This window comes from Cynocephalus volans, chromosome 8 (assembly GCF_027409185.1).
Source record: "Cynocephalus volans isolate mCynVol1 chromosome 8, mCynVol1.pri, whole genome shotgun sequence".
In the NCBI taxonomy this organism is placed as follows: domain Eukaryota; kingdom Metazoa; phylum Chordata; class Mammalia; order Dermoptera; family Cynocephalidae; genus Cynocephalus; species Cynocephalus volans.
This window is the reverse complement of record NC_084467.1, coordinates 18325381-18348562: the sequence shown is the minus strand read 5'-3', so window position 1 is coordinate 18348562 and position 23182 is coordinate 18325381. Positions and strand designations below refer to the sequence as shown.

At 36.8% G+C, this 23182-nt stretch overlaps 1 protein-coding gene and 1 pseudogene across 3 annotated transcripts in view; both read left to right on the top strand.

Annotated features, from left to right (window-relative positions):
• HNRNPR (heterogeneous nuclear ribonucleoprotein R) overlaps positions 1-22852 on the top strand; it is a 31510-nt gene extending 8658 nt beyond the window's left edge. For all 3 annotated transcript variants that reach the window (XM_063105185.1, XM_063105184.1, XM_063105183.1), the window contains 7 exons: positions 138-251; positions 9425-9601; positions 11212-11347; positions 13864-14069; positions 18117-18266; positions 21187-21308; positions 21572-22852. In XM_063105185.1, the coding sequence (XP_062961255.1) occupies positions 138-251; positions 9425-9601; positions 11212-11347; positions 13864-14069; positions 18117-18266; positions 21187-21308; positions 21572-22184 (1518 nt within the window). In that variant the 3' untranslated portion in view covers positions 22185-22852. The remainder of the gene's footprint in view (positions 1-137; positions 252-9424; positions 9602-11211; positions 11348-13863; positions 14070-18116; positions 18267-21186; positions 21309-21571) is intronic.
• On the top strand, positions 20709-20822 carry LOC134385418 (U6atac minor spliceosomal RNA; annotated as a pseudogene).
• Positions 22853-23182: the final 330 nt, after the last annotated feature.

Genomic DNA, 23182 nt, shown 5'->3' with positions numbered 1-23182 from the left:
ATTTTGACTTTTTTGTTTCAACTTAACTATAAAATACCTATCCTAAGGTGTTGGGGTGCCTTTTGGAAAAAATTAATATACTGATTTGTGTGTGTGACTTAATATTCAAGTGTAAACAGATGTATAATTATCTCTAGGCCTTGCTTGAGAGGACTGGTTATACTCTGGATGTAACCACAGGACAGAGGAAATATGGTGGTCCTCCACCAGACAGTGTGTACTCTGGAGTGCAACCTGGAATTGGAACAGAAGTAAGTGTTCTTTAGCTGTTTGCCAAAATCTTTCCAGTTTATAAACTGTTCTATCTACTATATGATGGGGGAAAATATTTGATTCTTCTTAAAGTGTAGTAATTGTTGTTTTGGATATCTGTATTTTGCTGCCATTGTGAGCAAGGATAATCTTGTAACTGGTAGATATCCAAACACCTTGTAAAGGAATGTAGAGCTCTTGAAACTGGTTGCTAAACCATACTACTTGCAACACACCATTTTAGGTGCTTGGGGTGAGGTTATTAGAAAGAAGCAATTGCTTTATTTTGTTTTTTGTTTTTTGGTTTTTTGTTTGTTTGTTTGTTTAATTTTGAATAGTGTTTATTCTCCCTCCTTATCTCCCGCATCACATAGAAAGTACTTAGTATTTACTGAGAGACATTATTGATGGGAATGGGTTGTACAAGGGAAAAGATGTGGAATAAGATAAAAGGTTGAGCCCATTGGTTCATACTTAAAACAAAGAAGCAATTTCTCTACCATCTGTGCCTTCATAAAGGTTTCTCCATGTGGCTTTGGCTAACCTGTTCTAATCCTTGAAATGGAGAAAACTGTGTGCCAAAATGTAATCTCTGTTACAGCAGGGACCTTTTCTGATTTGGTGTCTCCATTTTCTATATTTAGTATCTAGCATAATGCCAGGAACATAGTAGGCACACAATATTTGATGAATGATTATGGTCTTTTTCTTTGAAAACTGAAATCGTGGCCTTGTAACTTAATATTTAAACTACATTAAATAATAATTTTATATGATTTTCTTTAAAACAAAGTGATGGGGGTAAGCTTCCTTAAATGATGATGTCAGTTCAGCATTTAGGTGGGATAAAATATACTGTGAATTTACTCTATAGATGAGCACTCATTAACAGACATTTTTGCAAAGCATTGTCATGAGATGAGAAGTATATTAGGATGATAAGTATTAATTCTGAAATGTATTTTTTTAGTGTGCCTAAACTCTCAGACCTAATCTGGTTACAGTATCTTTGTATTCTCCAGCTAGTATTATAAAATTGTTTTGGGAAGCAAGTTGTTTTAATTTGTTTCCATTAGCATAAATGTAATATCTGAGGAGTTTATGGCTATGTAATAAATTACTATTTGTTTGAAGAACATAGCGTTGATGTTCTGCAGAGTAATTAAAAGGAAATGGAAGAGTGTTCTCATTCTTTGGTTTATTAATGGAGGTGTGACAGAACCAGTGTATTTAAAAAGTATACGTATTACAACTATATGACTTTGTAGCACCTGAATTTACATGTGAAGAGAAGATGATGAGTTTGTAAAATAGCAAATTTAAATAGGAGGTGGATAATAGCAAAAACCTAGCAGATACCCAAAAGACTGTTGAGTGGCATGGTCACTTCTGTCGATTCCCTCCCCTCTCCTAGAGGACTTCCTTTGTTACTGGTGAAATAGTGGATGGATAGATTGTAGATAGCCAAAAACTTCTCCAAGCCTTGATGGCTGGTGAATAAAGAACTGTTATTTACTAGAATCTGTTGGTTCTGGAGGGGGAGGGTTACCTGAGTGCTTATTACTCTAAACAGCTCACTGGAGCCAGGATGGCTCAGAGACCAACAAGCTAATAAAAGGAAAATACTTCTGTTTCATTTTACTTAAGTAAAAATTGAGCTTAAAAACTTTAAAAGGAGCAGAGCTGAAGTAGTTTTTGAAAACTGTATTTTTTGCCTTTTGAATTCTTTTTAAGTTCTAAGTTAAATTGATCCTGAAATGAGGCCATTTCCTGTTTCTCAGATAAACCAGTATTTTCAGTGGTCTGTATCTTCATGGACCCTGGTGGTTATAATATTGGGAACTTTAACCACAGATTTGTTGATGTTTCTTTTAAAGTAAAATAATATTTGTAATAGAAAGTCTGTAAGTTGGACTTTCAACATCCAACTAATATTTAGGGTACAAGTAGCTTTTTCTTATGAATCCTTTCTGTAAACTGATTAGTCAATTCTTTAATTACTTTTCCTGAAAATATAGATATTTCACTTTAGTTTTGCTTAATGAAGCAAACCTGTCTGGTTCTAAAAATATAGGCACAAGTGTAATATAAATAGAATAATAATCTGACACATAGCTGTGTGTCAGATATATTTTCATAGTGGCACTGTGTGTGTTCTTTCTTTGCTTTACATATATTTGTAATGGCAAGGGAGAAAATATGAATGGTGAAAGATGTAATTATTAAACACAGTTGTATTACATTAATAGAAAGGATATAAAGCAGAACTTCCCAGAACAGTTTTTATTTTTTATGTTTTTTATTTTTTTATTTTTTAAAAAAGATGACCAGTAAGGGGATCTTAACCCTTGGCTTGGTGTTGTCAGCACCACGCTCAGCCAGTGAGCGAACTGGCCATCCCTATATAGGATCCGAACCCATGGCCTTGATGTTATTATCACCGCACGCTCCCGAGTGAGCCACAGGCCGGCCCCTACCAGAACAGTTTTTAAATCCTCAAATATGAATATACTCAAATATAAAAATACTTTAGGACTGGCTGGTTAAGCTCAGTTGGTTAGAGTGCAGCCTTATAACATGAGGGTCACAGGTTCAAATTCCCGTACTGGCCAGGTGCAAACAAACTAACTAGACAAGGCCAGAGAGCCAATGCACACCAAAAAATACATCTCAAAATTAATACCAATTATTCTTGTGTATTTCTTGCCTCTGGATACCTTTTATCAGAAGCTCTCTTTTAGTGCTATGACCTGTTAATGCATGCTCTTTCATAGGGTTGATATACAGGGCAGTATAGCTGAAGCTGGTAAATAATAGTCAGATTCTAGATACTGTAAAGGCAGATCTAACAGTATTTATTGGCAGGCTGGATATGGGGTTATGAGATAAAGGAGCCAAGGATGACTTCAAGGCTTTTGACCTGAGCAGTTGAAAGGGTGGAGTTGCAGTTTACTGAAATGAGGATGACTGTAGAGAAGAGCAAGTTAACAGGGTTGAAAGATAGTAGTCCAGTCCCGGACATGTTACAAGTTAGATGTCTCTTAGACATCCAGGTGGAGCCGTTGAGTGAACAGTTGCTTATATGAGCCCAGAGTTCATGGGCAAGTTCTAGCTGGAGATTATAAATGTGGGAGGTATAAGCATTTAAGTGGTATTTAAAACCTATCAGTTTGGGTGTGGTCACCAAGGAAGTGTCTGTAGGTAGAGGAAAGGTCTGAGGCTTGAGCTCCACAGCCCTCCATCACTTAGAGTTGGAGAAAATGAGGAGGAACTAGGAAAGGAAACTGAGAAGAAAGATCTAATGAGGTAAGAGAAAAACCAGAAGTGTAGGTCCCAGAAGTCAACCGAAGAAAGTTTTCACAGAAGGGGGACTGGTCAGTTATATCACAGTTTCCAGTTAAGATGAGGACTGAGAATTGACTCTTGGTTGTGGTAACAGAGGTCATTAGTCACTTTGACAAGAATGGTGGTGAAAGCCAGATTCAGAAAAGAATCGAGAGAGTGGGAGGTAAGGAATTTGAGACAGCAAGTATATATAGCTCTTTTGAGGAATTTTGCTACAAAGGGCAGCGGAGAAATGGAACAGTAGCAGAAGGGGTTATATAGTCAAGATCTATTTCTCTTTCAATTTTAATGGAGAAATTATAACATTTTTGTGTGCTGATAGGAGTGAAAGGAAAGAAAACTACTTTTCCCCAGTAGAAAAGGAAAATTGATGATAAAATTATTGCTGGAAAAAGTATCCTTGAGTAGGAAGGAGAGTAAGGATGGGATCTTGTGCAGAAGTTAAAAGTATGAGGTAAATATTTATTCATACATTCAAAGAAGAACAGGTACTATGTCCCAGTCACTGTGTTCAATGCTGGGAATAAAATAAGAAACAAGACATGGCCTCTGCTTGCACAGCAATTTAACCCTCTTGCTGATATTATTCCCAGATGAGGAAATTGAGACTCACTGATTGAGACTTGCCCAAGGTAACTAAAATGTAGATTTGAATCCAACCTAAAAACTTGCCATTTCTTACATTCTCACCACTTTTATCACTATCACCCTACTATGCCAAGCCACCGTCATCTCTTGCCTGGAGTGCCCTGTTAACCTGACTGGTCAGCCTTTTTCTCCATACAACTCATTTCCTACCCAGTTGCCAGAATGTTTATTGCAGAACATAAATTATGCCCAGTCATTTGTCTGTTTAAAACATTCTGACAGCTTTCCAACACATCCACCTGGGATAAAGTACAAACTCCTAACCATGGTTTCACTTAATCTGGTTTCTCTCTCTGCCCACCACTGTCACCGGAATGGACTTTCCATTCTAGTCATTAGGCTACTTGCTGTTCTTCAGATATGTCCAGTGTGCTCTCATCTCACAGCCTTTTGTACTTGTTCTCTCAGCTTGGAATGCTCTTTCCTCAGGTTTTTACTTAATTTTCTCAGATGTCAGCTCAAATTTACCTCCTTAGAGAGGCTCTTCTAGTTAAAACACAACTTTGTTACTTATCCCTTCCTCCTGGTGTTTTTGTTCTTATCATTGAATACATCCTGAAGTCATATTGTGTGTGTGTGTGTGTGTGTCTTTTAATTTTTCTGTCTCTATCGGTAGAATATATGCTTCATGAATGCCTAGACCTTGTCTGTGGGTGGTCTCTGTATTTCTAGAATCTAGAAAAATATATGGCAGTGAGTCCAAAGTATACATGATTACTTGTCTCATGAAAGATTTGAACAAGTTCTGTGAGTAGGGAGGGAGTCTGTATAGGCTAGGCATTATACATTGGGGCAACTTCAAACTGATAGTTAAAAGATTAATTGGATATGGATGGTAATGGGAGGGATTGAAAATATCTGATGGTTCTGTTTATGGAAGTATTTCCTCAGGTGCAAAGGGGGTGGGGAGAAGAGCAGCAGAAAATAATATTCTCCCAAAGATAAATGGGGAAAATCAGAGGAGCCAGTTAATGGGGGGTGGGTTTTAGTCATTTTGATTTTTGGAAAAAGGAAACACTTGTTACAAGCATATCTTCATCGTAGGCTGTTTAGAAAATATAATTAAGGAAGAAGTTTAAATAGAACAATTTTTTCATGCATTTATAGCCACTGTTAGCATTATTCCGATATATATTCATCCTTGTCTGTATGTACATTTATAACATCTATCTATCTATATATTTAAATATATATATAGATTCAAAAACCAAAAAATTGGCAACCATAGACTTATTGATGATTTGAGATAAAATTAGGATAACCAAGAGGAAATGTTTAAGAGGCAGTTGGAGATACAGAATTAGCTCTTAGGATGTAGATCTGGGAAATGGTTGTATAGTTGTAGATTTTGGTAATGGATGTGATCTTTAAAAGTGAAGAAAATACAGTGAAGAATAGGAGATAGAGCCATAACTCTGGGACACACACAGATTATTAGGTGGGTGGAGGAAGCACCATGGAAAGGATATAGGAGCGGTAATTACAGGTACAAAGACCAGGTTAGTGAAGTATTCTGAATACTTAAGGGAAGAGAAATTTGAGAAGGTAGCATCACCAGTATTACTGCTTGTAGAGAAGGCAAGGATGAGGGGAACTGAGGTGGGAAAAAGACTTTTGAATTTCATCATTAGAAGTCCATTAATGGGGCTTCCGGTCAAGATGGTGGAATAGACGGTCCCCAATGTCACTCTCTCCCACAAATCAAGCAATTTACAAGTATAAAAAAGCAACAGCAGCCAAGCTGGGGCCACTGGAGCTCAGGGGAAGAGGAGAGACCTACAGAGTTCATGAAGGTGGGAGAAGCAATGATGAGAGAAAGAAAAAAGCTCCAACCATTTTGTGCCACGGCCACTTTAAGGCTTGAGCTCTGAGTGCACAGAGCAGGAGCCAGCAAAAGCTGCAGCTGTGCCCCTCAGATGGAGTTGCTTGGAGGTGGCAGGGAAGAAGAGGGCCTTGGTGGCCCCCAGGCCAGCAAGACCACTAATAGGCTTCCCATGGACCCACATAGGAGTGAGGAGCCACAACAATTAAAAAGAAGAAGCCACTCAGAGGCCGATGAGTCATCGCAAGGGACCGGCACACGGCCCCTCCCATGGGAAATGTTTGTAGCACAGGTGGTGGGGGAGACAGGCCCATCAGGGAAACACTGGGGCACAGCAAGGATGGCTGATCTGTCCCCCAAGCAGCAAAGGACCAGTCAGAGGAGAATGGTCAGAAATATAGAATTGCATGGGGTGCAGTTTGATGAAAAAACTCAGTCCCACATCAGTTTTTTTTTTTTTTTGGTCCTTTTCGTGTCCGGCACCCAGCCAGTGAGTGCACCGGCCATCCCCATATATGATCCGAACCCGGGGCGGGAGCATCGCTGCGCTCCCAGCGCTGCACTCTCCCGAGTGCACCACGGGCTCGGCCCTCCCACATCAGAGTTTCTACACAACCCAGGTGCATCAGGTCTCTGGAGAGCCAGAAGTGCCTATGAAGCGAACCATTACAACCTGAGCTGCACAAAAAGCCTTCCTTAGGGAAGCAGCAATAAAGCAGCAGTGTACCTAAAACACATAGCTAAAGTACTGGTCCTCACAGGAAGTTCCTTCATTTTAAAAGTAAGCAAAGGACAAAAAATTAGTTCTGTCCCAGGCACACCGCTAGCACCTTGGGGCCCACCCGGGGACCTGAGGTATGGAGCCAGGGACCGGAGCACTTCCCCTCCCCCAACCAGGCATACCACCAGTGCCAAGGAACATGTCAAAAACATCACCTCCATGTGGGTGGCCCACCACAGCCACCACAGTAACCATGGTGGCTGCGAAAGCAGTTAGACGCCACAACTACCACGCACATGGTCCACCAGCCACTAGAGTGCATTGACACAAGGAGAGTCATCAGCAGAGAGCAAAGAAAAGAAAATTCTCTCCACAAAGCCCATTCCAGAGTGACAAAAGAAGCATCTGCTCTACATAATGTTGGGGGACCCGAACAAACCTCTCAGCATTGCGCAGATCATCTAGGCAACAGATCAACAGAGTAACCATTACTCTTTCAGTAGGAGAGAAGAAATCTAGGGTAATTAGAGGGGGGAGCGATGGGGAGAGACTAGACAAGGGGCATAAAGAATAAATATGATTTGTAACAATATATATGCTCGTAATATTGATTTGATTAACATATTAACATATCTCAACCCCCAAAATATGTATAATCAATTATGATTCAATAAAAATTTTAAAAAGTCCATTAATCATATATGGGCACACAGTTTGGAGTTAGAGGAAGAAGCCAGTTTTAGAGTGTTAAAGAGAGTATAGATGCCACATGCTTTTCAGTGAGTTTTGTTAGATAATTCTGCAAGGACATCACTGAAATCACATACACAGTATTTTGTATCTTTAATAAGATTTGTTGGGGGTTTTTTTTGGCAGCTGGCTGGTATGGGGATCCAAACCCTCTTGGATACCTAATAGGGATGATACCATAGATGTCTTATTTATACTTCTCTGTAGCTTCAAGTATTAAGCATATAGTAGATGTATTGAAAATAATAACTGCATGAGTGGGGAACAAAACAGATGTAGACCATGTGTTCAAAACAGTTAACAGTGAAAGGAAACATATATAATATAGGCTAAAGTGAGGTGGGTTTTATTGTATGTATTTTGTTTTGTTACGATAGGTTTGGATTGTTTGAAGACAGAGGAAGGAACCAGTGGGAAGAGAAGGATGTACTGAGCAAAATAGGAGAGTTGAAGGAATAAAGGTTTGCAATTATTTCCAGAAGAAGGTGGCAAGAAGAAATGGGCTTATTTGTTAGGGTTAAGGAGTTAACCTTGGAAGGAAGGTAAAATCTTCTCTCATATTTGATGGAAAGAAGTGAAAGTAGATATTGAGAGAGGTTTTTAAGGCTGAGAAGAAGGAATATGGGGAAACCAATGACTTTCATATGATCTCCTTGGAATGAGGCTTAGTGAATGAGGACTGGGGACCTTAAGAAGATAGAAGAATTGGAATAGCTGTTGAGTGAGAATAATGCTAGGGATCAAATAAACAAGTTTTACCAGATAGCATTGAGGGTGAGTCTGATCATTTTGGAAAGGATTGTCTCAAGAGAGCACAGCTGTTATAGACCTTAAATTCAGAAACTTAATATCCAGTAATAAAATTGCCTGTGGTTCAGGTCACTATTCAAAATGTGAAATATTAATGTAGGTGAGTTTCACCAGAAAATTTCTCTCATGCAAATACTAATTTACTCTTTCAGACTTTGTATGTGGATTGCAAATGTTTTAACATAAAAGATTGTTTTTAATGTTGCTGACATTGCACAGGCTTGAAGAAAATTTTAGTCTGACATTAAATACTGAGAGGGTTTTTGTTTTTATTTTATTGTTATTGTATTAATGATACAATTAAATTATATTTTAATCCTATGTACTGTATAAATTCATAATTAAAGATCACAAGTTCTTCAAATGGTGAAGAATTTTTTTTAATACCTTAAAATTTAATATCCTGATAGAGAAAGGGATAGATTTAAGGACTGGAGTTTCTGAAAAATATTGTGGTTGCTGTTCAAATAGTAAAGATTTGGGGCCGGCCCATGGCTCACTCGGGAGAGTGCGGTGCTGATAACAGCAAGGCCACGGGTTCAGATCCCATATAGGGATGGCCGGTTGGCTCACTGGGTGAGTGTGGTGCTGACAACACCAAGTCAAGGGTTAAGATCCCCTTACTGGTCATCTTTAAAAAAAAAAAAAAAAAAAAAAACAGTAAAGATTTTAGAGTTGAGGAGAAAACTTGGGGAAGGCCACATTAATCTTTCATTCAATTATTGTTTTTTTAAAAAATGCAGATATTGTATTAACATGAAGACACATGCATGCCCTTTACTTTGTTTTTATAAGAAAAAGTAATTATAAAAATTCAAAATTTATAATGATAGTATAAACTTTGCACAGTCTTATCAGTTTCCATTTTTCAATATAGAATATTGTTCTTTGTTGATAACCTAAAGTTATTATAATAAAAATCAGGGTTAGCTCTGCAAGTCAACAGCAAGATTCAAGTTGTCCTCATCCTTCCATAACCATCTTCTGCACCCACACCCTAAAAAAAGAACAGCTAGGCTTTATGGTTCTAAATTTAAATGCTTATGTTGGATTCTAATAAGGAAGTTTTATTTCAGGTCTTTGTAGGTAAAATACCAAGAGATTTGTATGAGGATGAATTGGTGCCCCTTTTTGAGAAGGCTGGTCCCATTTGGGATCTACGTCTTATGATGGATCCACTGTCTGGTCAGAACAGAGGGTATGCTTTTATCACTTTCTGTGGAAAGGAAGCTGCACAGGAGGCTGTTAAACTGGTATGTGATAAACAAATATCCACTGTCTAGCAAGTCACTATTTGAGGAAATAAACCTCAGTTAAAAAATGTTTGCAGTTAACATTGTCTTATTTTCTTTAGTCTTTGCTTTGAATGTTTTTACATTGACTGAGTTGGTATGTGACCTTTGCTTTATTTTTTCTCACTAAAGTAAAAAAGAAATGGAAATACTCAAGAAATAATGTGTTACAGAAAGTTTCCCATAATTCTAAGAAGTTATCCATCAGATTGATTAGTATCAAAAATTTCATTTGAATATTTGGCTTCTGTAGTTCTTTTTTTGGTTTTAGACAAAGAGGATGTCCATTCTTGATGTTAAACTTTAGGATAGGATTCTTAAAGTAATGAAGGCTGGGATGGGTTCTGGGGACCATAACAGTAGGTGACAGTGACTTTTAGGACTCAGTTCAGGAAATGGTTGTGAATCATTTTATTTTTGTTACTGCCTAATCATACAGTTATTTATTTTCTAAATGTATTCTTGTTCTTTTCTACATTTTTCTTTCCAGGCCTTTGAGTCCTCTCTGTCTTTAATCTCTCTCCTTTTCTACTATTTTATAGCCAATTTTCTAACAATTTCCTTTCTCTAGGTTTTTTTTTTTTTTAACCACTTTGTGCTTATTGCACAGTAACAAAGTTCTGCAAATTAAGTATATCTTCACTTCTACTGTATTAAGGCACACCTAACTCAGTATTTTAAACTAACCGTCATTTTTGGCATACATCTAAGGTCCTCACTTAGTCTAGTTCTAGCCCTTCTAGAACTAATAATCCATTTCACCAAGGCTTTTGGTTTCATTAGTGGGCTCTGAATTTGTTCCACTCCTCACTTGACCCAGCTTGTAGTTTTTATTATGGGTTTTTCCTTTAAACTTGCTTATTTAACATTAAATTTTCAAAACTTTATTTCCTTATTTTTGGTAACATATGGGTGATTTTATTTTATTTTTTTAATAATCATGTCTTATAGTAAATTAATGGGTAGGTAACGTCAAAACACAAGAAGCTAAAATATATTAAGGAAACCGTCACTATAGTGATTTACCTTTTTTTATTCCTATTTTTTCATAAAATTTTGAAAGAATTGTGTTCGATGGACAATTTAAAACTTTATGTTTACATTTAGAATTTTATGTTTTGTGTAGAATGTGAAATTCTTCTATTTCTTTTACATTGATTAAACATAGTTGTTAACTCTTTATGTACTGTTATTTTGACTATGGCTCATCTATATCTAATTTCATTCCCAAGGACCCTGAATGATTAGTCTCAGGTACTTTTTCTGAAAATCTCTGGCAAAAAACTTTCAGATAAAATTGAAATATGAAATAAGATATTTTAAAAAATAAAGTGAATAACTTTGAGTCCTTTTATATGGAAGGCAGTGAAGGTTTACAAAACCAAATTAAAACAGGAGACCATAACAATGAAGTTTAAAATATGCATTCATACTATGGCAAGCATGAGGGAACTCGGTGAGTTCATGAAGCAGGGAGCGTTCGGCCTTAAATTGTTGAATATTTTAGATTAAGATCAGTTGTTCTGAGTTTGGGGTGGTTTTGGGGTCTCTGGTTCTTTTCTTCCTTGCAGTGTGACAGCTATGAAATTCGCCCTGGTAAACACCTTGGAGTGTGCATTTCTGTGGCAAACAACAGACTTTTTGTTGGATCCATTCCGAAGAATAAGACTAAAGAAAACATTTTGGAAGAATTCAGTAAAGTCACAGGTAAAACAAAAATGTATTTCAAAATTAATTTTGGGAATTTGTTGTACTATTTATAAGTGCTAAAAAAAAATATATATATATATATATATATATGGAGGTGTATATCACACTAAGAATTAAAGTCTTCCATAACTAAATTGCTTCCTTTCTGTTTTATACTGGTTTGGACTAAGCAAGTTTTCTCATATCCTTAATTTCTTAAATGTTCCATTCATTTCTTTGTTTTAATTGAATCTTGGTTTTTGCCAGAGCCTTTGCTCTGTGGCCCTCAAGTGAAGACTTTTTTCTCCCTGACGTTCAGTGTACCTTAGGGCCAAGAGGATGAAAGTTCTACTTCCTCCTACCTGTTGCCTTGTCTAGGTTAGATTTTTTTCAATTTCCAACTCTAAATCCATGGAATTAATTTGGAAGAACGTTTTATATCACAGGTCATTTATGTATAACTGAAACAATTTAATAAAACCATACTTCCATTTATTGCACATGATTTATTATTTTGTATTCCATTTCATTTTTTTAAATGCCAAGATCCACTGATACTACCTATGATTTAAAAACACTGTTTTACATCACTGCCTCCCCTTGTGAAAACCACTATTCATTTACATTTTTGTCATCCAGTAATATTCTCTTTTCCCCTTCCTTAAAGCTGTTATCTATTGCTCTTCTGGTTTCATCCTTTTATTTATTAATCTGAAGATTGATTCTGGCTTATAGTCTTCTTCTTCTGCCCTAAATCGACTTGTTCTTTAGTACCTTTAATATCTGTGCAGATGAACCATCCAAGACTCTAGACTCCTAGTTCTGTGATCACCTCATCTCTAGTTCTTTACTTCAGCTCCACCATATCCAGATTACCTTCTGGATCTTGTCACCAGAAATTCTACCCACTCTGAAATCTTGATTTCTAGCATTCCACTTTGTAACCACTGCTACTACCCATTATAATTGTTTTGGTCAAATACCCTTACTGGCACAGTTCTTTGACCTCATCACTCTTTTATTATCTACCAGCTCTTTTCTGGCTTCATGTCCACTTATGCATTCCTTCAGCTGATGTTTATTAAAGTGCCTGTTAAGTCCTGGCATTGTGCTGTGTGCGAGATACAGTGGTAGATGAGACCTATTCTCTGCCCTCACAGAGCCTACATTCTGGGAAAGGAGATAAGACAAAAAAAAATTTAAAAATATTTACACACTGTGATAAAGCACTGTGAATGGGGAAATGCAAGATGTTTAGCTAGGGAATACCTACTATCCCTGTTTTGACAGTTATGGAAGATTTTTACGGTAAGGTGGCATTTCAATCAAGACCAAAAGAGTGGAGGAGGATGTAGCATACAAAGAGCAAAAGGAAGTGCATTCCAAGAGAGCAACTTATGCCAAGGCTTCAAGGCAAGAAAAAATTCAGTATATTAAAGTAACTGAGAGAAGGACAATGTTGTTCAAAGGTAGAGTTAGAATAGAATTGTATGAGAGGAAGTACGCAGGGCTTTTGTAGACTATGTAAGGAGTTTAGATTTTATTGTATATACAATGAGAAGGTATTTGAAAGTCTTAAGCAGAGAATAACATGTTTCATGTTTACAGAATATTATTCTTTCTGCTATGTGGATGAAGACTTGGAGAGGGGGTCAAGCGTAGAAGCTGGGAAATTAGTTGAGGCTGTCATAGTTCACATAAAAGATTGGACTAGGATAATAGCAATAGAGATAGAAGTAAATGGGTTTGGTATTGGATAGGGGAGATGAAGTAAAGGAAGAAATGAAGAATGTCTCATTGATTTCTGGCTTGACAGCTGGGTGGATGGCACTGTTTATTAGGGAATTATAGGGAATAGTTTTTGGCATTGTGCAATTTTGGACATGTTAAATTTGAAATGTCTAAGGCATCAAAAGGGATATGTCAGGCAAACAGGCACTTCTGGAGCTTGGAGAAGTCTGGCCTAGAAATAAAAATCTAAACATTTATGAGAGTATAGATAGTATTTAAAAGTAGGGCTAGCTGACATTACCTAGAAAGAATATATATAGAGAGGCAAGGGCAAAGGACTAAGACCAGAGGGACGCTAATATTTAGCAATCACTTTGATTCTTGCTAAAACACTAACATTTAAGTTAGATTCAAGGAAGATTTTTGGCCATGATTAGTTGATGAAAGTTCTCTTGGATTTATATTAATTTGGTTGTTAAGGTCCTTGATAGTCCTTTTATAAATTATGAGGTCACGTTATATCAAATACTCTAAAACACTGTACAATGTTAAATGTCAAAATACAGTAGTTGGACCTGTAGTGTATGGCTATACCTATAGGACCCCTAAAATCAAAAGGGAACATGAAATACTGTCTCAAACCCCATAACTAATTATGCTGATCTGATTGCTAGGTAATTAGTGGCTTATTTTGAGGCTTCTCCAATTATTTTTTGCTCATCAGCAAGTGGAATTAGGTCTGCCTAATCGTTAGATGTGTGGTGGATGCTTTTGGCTTATATATCTGGATGTTGGTTTAACAGAGGGTTTGGTGGACGTTATTCTCTATCATCAACCCGATGACAAAAAGAAGAATCGGGGGTTCTGCTTCCTTGAATATGAGGATCACAAGTCAGCAGCACAAGCCAGACGCCGGCTGATGAGTGGAAAAGTAAAAGTATGGGGAAATGTAGTTACAGTTGAATGGGCTGACCCTGTGGAAGAACCAGATCCAGAAGTCATGGCTAAGGTAAATGCAGTTGCTTGGGGTGGGGGTAGGGTTATCATTTAAATTTTGTACTCAGAATAAAGCTCAAATTTTTCTAGTTTTATGATAAATACAAATTGTAGCTCTTGACCTTAATTAACTGTTTAGGCAAGGAGCTACTTTAACACTGAAGTTAACAGCCTGTCTTGCTATTCAGGCGTTTTCATTAACCATCCCCTTTCCTGCCAATTAAATGTGCAAAAGGAACCAAAATGAAATCCCTTCAATTAAGTGTTTTCATATACACTGAATATCTGTTTAGTGTTAGGCACTAAGAGGGATATAGAGGTAATAAAATGACAAGATCTTGATGAGTAAAGAGAGAAATAATGTTTTGGAGATTATAAATTATAACCTTCATTGACCATAGTATGACTTTTATCACATGGCCATGAATTATATTTTATTTAGATTTATAGCTAATTTTTCTTTTTCTTTTTTTAAGCTTTTCTTTTTTTAATGGTCAAGTTCCCTTAGAGTATTGTCCCCATGAAGAAAGGTATAGGATTGTCATGTTTGCTGTTATTTGGTAGTGGCAAAATATGCATGGCAAGTCCTGTGGAGGGCCCTCAGTTTCCTCCTAAGCCCTGTCCTTGCATTGCTAGGATATTTGCCTGGTAAATGCTGGTGCCATGAGTCCTGGTTCTTAGGCTTTCCTTTGGGTGACTCCTAGGATTGAAGGGACACGTCAGAGTCCCTGCTGCAGAGTCTCTGCTGTTTGCAGTGAGTTCTTGAGTATTTTGTTTATGTCTGTTCCCTTCTTGGGGAAGCAGCAACTCTATGGATGACCATGAATTAGTGGCTGGATTCTTCTTGACTGAGAAGTCTTTCCCACAAGCTTTTTATTCCAGATTTTGGAGAGGCAAGTCCTCGCTCTGACTAATTTAGAGAAGTATTGCAGTTTATACTAGTATGGTAAAGTCTTTGTGGGCAAAGACCTCTTTGAGTTAAGCAGAAAAGATTCATTGAGAATGAACCAGAGAGGCTCTCAAAAGTGCTGCTCAGTATCTTTTGTCTCATATTCCTTTAGTATATGGGTGTCTAGGAAAGGGACTGGGGACCTAAATAGCCCTTATTTTTAATTTTTACTTTTTTCCTAGCTTGATTTTTATTTCCAGTTGTTTATTCTACAATACAATTATGACTTTGGACAAATTACTGAACTTGGATGTCATCTATTTTATTGAGGCTGGATAAATCTATAAGATCCACTACAACTTTGAGACTACCTGTAGATACTAAGCATAGCCTGTATTGCTTTTTCTATACAAACATTTAGGGGCCAGCCCGTGGCTCACTCGGTAGGGTACGGTGCTGATAACACCAAGGCCACCGGTTCGGATCCTGTATAGGGATGGCCGGTTGGCTCACTGGCTGAGCGTGGTGCTGACAAACATTTAAAAATAGCGTTATAGATATATTACACATTATAAGGGAGGAATAAAATCCCCTGAAAATCTAAAGTGTAGCTAGTAATTTGCTTATCCATCACTTTTCACGTACCCCTGGTAAACATTTCAGATGGAAATTCATCCTAAATCTCTTTTTAGGGTTAGAAACCTTGAGATTTTATTACTAGTAACTATTCTTCTTTCTGTATCAAAAACAGGTTTCAGAGTGAAGGAGGCCTCTATAAACTGGGGATCAAGTATAAACTGACTCCTTTATTGTTTTTTAATTGAAAGAAAAAGTTTATTCATTAGAGTAAAGCTTCTGCTGTTCACTCTGTCAGTGTTAAAGTTCACTGAAGATTCTTTGCAAAGTTGGGTCAGTTTTCTAATCAACCAGAACCTAAGAGCCTATAAGTATCTCTCTTAAAGGGACCCTTTTTTTCTGTTGAACATTTTTAAACATAATTTCAACAAGTAATTTTTGTGTACTATGTTATGGTTCCATCACAGAAAAGAATAAAAGATCTGCGTTGAGGTAACCAAAAAAAAAAAAAAAGTAAATAAACCAGTGGGGGCCTGTCTAATGTAGAGGCTAGACCTCAATATAACAACATTGAGAAAAATAAAGGGAAAGAAGTAGAGGTGAAAATGTTAGTTTTTTCCTGTTGAATCATTGTCTTCTCCCCAGATCCTTATTCCTATAGCCCTTTATCTGAGGTACAATTAGTTCAGTGGACTTGTTAATTTTTTGTTTGAATAGGTGATGTTTCTTTTGTTCAGAAATCAAAAGTTACACAGAAAGGTATAGACAGAGAGGTCATACTTATACACCTATCCCCGGGGCTACTATATGTCCCTTTCCCCTATAAAGCATCCCGTTTTAGTAATCTGTGCGTTATTCCTTTAGTGTTTCCTTAGGCACACATGAGTATATATTCTTATTTTCCTTAGTTCTTACATGAATGGTTGCTAGTAGCCTACTGTATTCACTGATCTATATTTGCTTTACTTACCATCCTGTTTCATCAGCTATAGGGAAATAACACTACTATTGTATGTACCACTGAGATATTATAAAATGCTGCCAGTTACACTATAGCACAGTGCTTACTTATCACATTGACTGTAAGTTGTATCCCTATTTTGGAGATGTAAAAATGGGGGGAATGTGTCTCACTGATAGTGTATCTTGGCAATTTTTCTATGTCAGCTCACAGAGCTCTTCCTTATTTTTTGTGGCTACGTAATATTCCATTTATGGAAACACCACAGTATATTCAGCTAGCTGGACATCGAGTTGTTTCTAATCTTTTGTTATTATAATATAAGGGTACTTCAAAAAGTTCATGGAAATTCATGTCTTTTAATTCCATTTTTCCATGAGTTTTTTGAAGTACCTTGTACTGTAAATGAATAAGGTTGTATCGTGTCAATTGATACAAGTGCAGATACATTTGTAGGATGGATTCTTAAGGGTAGAATTGTAGACAAAGGGTAAATGCATCTGTAATTATTAAACTATTGCCACAGTCCCCTCTGTAGGAGGTGTACCATTTTATACTCCCAGCAGCAAAACACAAGAGGTCTATTTTCCTCATCCTTGACGAAACAGTGTATGATCAAACTTTTGGATTTTGCCAGTCTGATAACAGATGGTATTTCAATGCTGTTAATGATTTGCTTCTCTTACTATTCGCATGAGTTTGAGCTTTAAATATATTTTGAGGACCATATGTGTTTCTTTGTCTGAACCACACATTCATAAATTTTGCCTGTTTTTCTTTTCAGTTGAGCTTTTTCTTATTTTCTGGTGCTCTGATATATATCTTTGTGATATAAGTTGCAAGTATTTGTTCCCTATTTATCATTTGTCTTTTGACGTTTTATGGTATTTTTTGCCTTGTAGAAATTGATTTTTAGTAATTGAATATATCACTCTTTCATGGCTTGTAAATTTTAAGTCACAAGGCCATCCCCACTCCAGTATTGGATAAAGGAGTCACCCTTATTTTCTTCTAATACTTTCATAGCTTCCTCCCACCCCCCTTCCTTTCATTATTTAAATTTTTTATCTATTTGGAGTTTATCCTGGTATATAGTGTGAGATATGGTCCAACTTTTATCTTTTTTTCTGATTAACACTATGCTGATTCAGTCATTTAAGCATTATAGTTTGTTTATATCCAACAGGGCTAGTCTGTAAATTTTGCTCTTATTTTTTTCCTGGCTGTTCTTTCTTGTTTATTTTTTCATATGAACTTTAGAAGGTTATCCAGTTCTAAGGGGAAAAAAACAAAACAGAAAAACTTGTTGTTTGGGGAGGGGGTACTTAGGGACCATGTTAATTTATGAATCAACCTAGTAATAATTACGTGTTGGTTTGAAGGTTCTGTTCACAGTGTTAGGTTCTTTAATGACAGGGTGGGAGAAGACAGGAACCAACAATTATATAAATTGGCAACTAATATCAGAATCATTTTCTCGGCAGATTCTCATACTTCCTATGACAGCACTTTTAGCACTGAATGTTTTAGAGAAGGAAACCTTATGCCATGAAAACAGGAAGAAATACTTAAATATAAGACTTCAGCCAAAATTAAGTAAGCCAATGCCAAATTTGTGTATTTGTTGCTCTTAGGTGAAAGTTTTATTTGTGAGAAACTTGGCTACTACAGTGACAGAAGAAATATTGGAAAAGTCATTTTCTGAATTTGGAAAACTTGAAAGAGTGAAGAAGTTGAAAGATTATGCATTTGTTCATTTTGAAGACAGAGGAGCAGCTGTTAAGGTAGAAATTTTGAGATTTTGCTTCTTGATATTTGAATTTTGTTGTTGAAACTTGTTAAACACAAAGTGACTTTAAAAATTGAAATAAATCCTTATTTATAAGTGGGACTAAAAAATAAATAACAATCACAATAATACATTGAACTTTCAAAAAAAGATAACAGAACTGAGGTTGCCAGAGGTGAGAAAGGGGCAGGAGTGGGGGGTAAGGGAGGAATTGGTAAGGGGTCACGAAAATCGATTACATTGTATAATGTTGAATATACTAATTATCGTGATTTGAACATCACATATTGCACACAAGTATTGATATTCAGTGCTGTACTTCACAGATATGTACAATCAACTATGTTTCAATTTTTAAAAAACTGAAATAACATTGGTTTTTGGCTTTTGCTAAGCTTTGGAATTTTCATCTCTGTAAAGTCGTAGAGGTATAACAGGTTAAGACTACATTTCAAAGCCAGATTATTATTGAGGTTTTGAACTTAGGCAAGTTATTTTTTTATCTCTATTTTGTAAGCCTAAGGTTTGATAGCATGATGCCTTGTAAATATTACAAGGTATACTAATTAGTCATCATAAATAATAAATAAATAGATAGTGAATGTATTATAGCTACTCTTTTTATCTCAGTTTTGTATTGTTATTATTTTTTTGATTGGGGTGGGGTGGGGAGACAGCTGGCCAGTACGCATTATCTTTTAATTCCATTTTTCCAAGAAATGTTGGGGGGGGGTGCAGCTGGTGGGTTAGGGGATCCGAACCCTTGGCCTTGATGTTGTAACACTGTGGTCTAACCAACTAACCTAACTGGCCAGCCCTTACCTCAGTTTTGTGAACCTATGAAAGAAACTGAGTAGTACATGACTTTACATATAAGTACAGCATATTTAATTCAATAGATGTGTTGTAATGGTGCGGTTAGTTCTTCATAGTTTTGCCTTTATTCATTTTAGAGTTAGAATTGCATTGACTGTTTTGCTAATTTCAGTAATTGTTAGAAATATTTCTTGTACATAATAGTTGATTTACTCCTTGATCATAGTTTGACTGGTATAGAATTAGTTGGTTTGTTTGTTGATAGAAGCTAATTAGTGAGGCTGTATTATTCATAAAATTCACACCTTAGTACAGAATTTAATGTTTGGCTTCTGAAATTTCCAGTGGTATAGAACACAGATAGGTAATAACGTCATACATTCTAAATATTCCTTTTGATTCAGTTGGTATTAAATAACTGGTTTTCCTTATTTAAAATATTTATAAGAATGGGTAGGATGGTTTACCAAAGAAGGCTATGAAATTATAGAATTTCTTTTTTTTTTTTTTTTTTAAAGATGACCGGTAAGGGGATCTTAACCCTTGACTTGGTGTTGTCAGCACCACGCTCAGCCAGTGAGCGAACCGGCCATCCCTGTATGGGATCCGAACCCGGGGCCTTGGTGTTATCAGCACCACACTCTCCCGAGTGAGCCACAGGCCGGCCCGAAATTATAGAATTTCAGGCTGGCCGGTTAGCCTACTTGGTTAGAGCATGTTGCTGATAACACCAAGGTCAAGGGTTCAGATCCCCTTACTGGCCAGCTGCCAAAAATAAAACAAGCAAAAAAAGAGAAATTACAGAATTTCTAGTCCAGGAACTGGAAGTCAACTCCAGGATCATCAGGGCAGAGTAGATATTCCATTCTTTTATTTATACTAGGAAACTTTTGTAGACTTGTTTAGTTGCTTTAGCTGAAGCAGTCCAAAGGTGAAGTAGTAAATGGGGAACATTGAAATCTAAAGAAAGACTATTTTTGTCTAGATACTTATAAATCACTGAAGGCTCTTCATGGAGAGAACATTTTATTTTGTATGCCCAGAGGGGATAAAAGTTGTATAGGGAAACAATATGGTGAGGAGGGGACATTTTGTTACTGAGTACCTGAACCTTGGAATATGTGGCACAGGTTGTTAGGTGGAACAGCATGAATAAAGGACTAGAACATGGAATGCTTGATTACTGCTTTCTAGGAGATTGCTTGAGTCTTCGTTAGTCCAGGTCTTTTCTGGGCTCTGTGCTTTTAATTATTCAGGCAAAGTATGAGGCCACTTCCAGAAGTTCATGGCAAGATTCGTATTATCTTTTAATTCTATTTTTCCATGAACTTCTTTGAAGTACCCACATATGTTCCAGGTTAAGGGTTGCAAGGGTTTTTTTGTCAGTATCTTGTTGAATTTCACTGATAACCTCATTTTGTGTTTCAAATCCTTGAAATTTTTGTGTAAGAACCGTGTAAGACCTGTATTTTTTAGGAGGTGGGGCAGTGGCTGGCCAGTACAGGATCGAACCCTGGACCTTGGTGTTGTCCGCACCATGTTCTAACCAACTGATTTAACCAGACAGCCCCCAAGAACTGTATGCTAAATGCTACATGTTTATTTAAAAATACGAATCCTCAGGTTGTATGAAAGGAGAGGTTAGCACTCCCCTTGACAGGAATGAAAGAGGCTGTTGGGTCTGACCAAAAAAAGAAAAAGAAAGATATGAATCCTGAAAAGTTAAGTAGTTTTTGTGTTGTTTGTATAAATACTGGCATTTTCCCTTGATATGGACTTGTATTTTTGGTATGGCTAAGCTTTAAGAACTTAGCTATTTGGAATTAAGGAGCCATGATAGGCAGCTCTTTTAAATTTTAAAATATAATAGCAGGACACCAATTTTGTTCTCAAAGTAGCTTACATATAAGATGATAAGGTTAAGAGAGAAGTTACTTTTTTGTGTGTTTTTTTGTTTTTACTTTCTGGCTAGATTCATCTTTGGCAAATTAAGATAATTGTGAAGTAAATTGTTTATTAGGTATATCAAATGATAATTTGTGTTCTGTTTTAAAATACTGTTACTTGTAAAATAAAGTTGTTTTTCTAATTTTGTATAGGCTATGGATGAAATGAATGGCAAAGAAATAGAAGGGGAAGAAATTGAAATAGTCTTAGCCAAGCCACCAGACAAGAAAAGGAAAGAGCGTCAAGCTGCTAGACAGGCCTCCAGAAGCACTGCGTGAGTCTGCATTTTAATAGATACAACTTTGAACAAAAGTAAATAACTTGAAGGCTGGCTGGTTAGCTAATAAATTAGTTAGAGCACAGCCTTGTAACATCAAGGTCATGGGTTCTGATGCCCGTACCAGCCAGCCATCAAAAAACAAAACAAAACAAAAAAAGTAAATAACTTGATAACGGAGATCAGGTTAATAAGACAAAATCCGGAAGAGTTTTGAAGTAAACTAATTTTTTTCTTTTCTCCCTTCCCTCCATTGCTAGGTATGAAGATTATTACTATCACCCTCCTCCTCGCATGCCACCTCCAATTAGAGGTCGGGGTCGTGGTGGGGGGAGAGGTGGATATGGCTACCCTCCAGATTACTATGGCTATGAAGATTACTATGATGATTACTATGGTTATGATTATCACGACTATCGTGGAGGCTATGAAGATCCCTACTACGGCTATGATGATGGCTATGCAGTAAGAGGAAGAGGAGGAGGAAGGGGAGGGCGAGGTGCTCCACCACCACCAAGGGGGCGGGGAGCACCACCTCCAAGAGGTAGAGCTGGCTATTCACAGAGGGGGGCACCTTTGGGACCACCAAGAGGCTCTAGGGGTGGCAGAGGGGGTCCTGCCCAACAGCAGAGAGGCCGTGGTTCCCGTGGAGCTCGGGGCAATCGTGGGGGCAATGTAGGAGGCAAGAGAAAGGCAGATGGGTACAACCAACCTGATTCCAAGCGTCGTCAGACCAACAACCAACAGAACTGGGGTTCCCAACCCATCGCTCAGCAGCCGCTTCAGCAAGGTGGTGACTATTCTGGTAACTATGGTTACAATAATGACAACCAGGAATTTTATCAGGATACTTATGGGCAACAGTGGAAATAGACAAGTGAGGGCTTGAAAATGATATTGGCAAGATACGATTGGCTCTAGATCTACATTCTTCAAAAAAAAAAAATTGGCTTAACTGTTTCATCTTTAAGTAGCAGTTTGCTGCCATTTGTATTGGGCTGAAGAAATCACTATTGTGTATATACTCAAGTCTTTTTATTTTTCCTCTTTTCGTAAATGCTCTTGGACATTACTGGGCTTGCAGAGTTCCCTTATTCTGGGGGTTACAATGCTTTTATCGTTTCAGGCTTCATTTTAGCTTCAAAACAAGCTGGGCACAATGTTAAATCATGATTTTGCAGAATCTTTGGTTTCGGACAGTTTCAATTTTTTGGATTTGGGATAGATTACATAGGAGTATGGAGTATGCTGTAAATAAAAATACAAGCTAGTGCTTTGTCTTAGTAGTTTTAAGAAATTAAAGCAAACAAATTTAAGTTTTCTTGTATTGAAAATAACCTATGATTGTATGTTTTGCATTCCTAGAAGTAGGTTAACTGTGTTTTTAAATTGTTATAACTTCACACCTTTTTGAAATCTGCCCTACAAAATTTGTTTGGCTTAAACGTCAAAGCCGTGACAATTTGTTCTTTGATGTGATTGTATTTCCAATTTCTTGTTCATGTAAGATTTCAATAAAACTCAAAAATCTATTCAAAACATTACCTATTTCAAATTCAATTGTGTCCTAAAACATTATTTTATTCGTAATCCTTGCAAGGAATATTATTTTCAAAGTATAACTGCCTATGTGAGTGATCAAATTCATGCAAAATTTCTTGTCTAGTCCTACATGTATTGTGGATATCAAAATGAAGATTAGTCTAAATTCAAGTATTTATTCCAAATAGCACTTCATTGATTGGTGTTTTTTCATAGTCTCTTCTAATTTCGAAATTTTATCCTTTATTTATTTATTTTTAAAAAGTTTCAAAGGCTTTTGAACATTCTTGCAGGCATTGGATAATTTGTATTAAAACAAGTAAAATGGG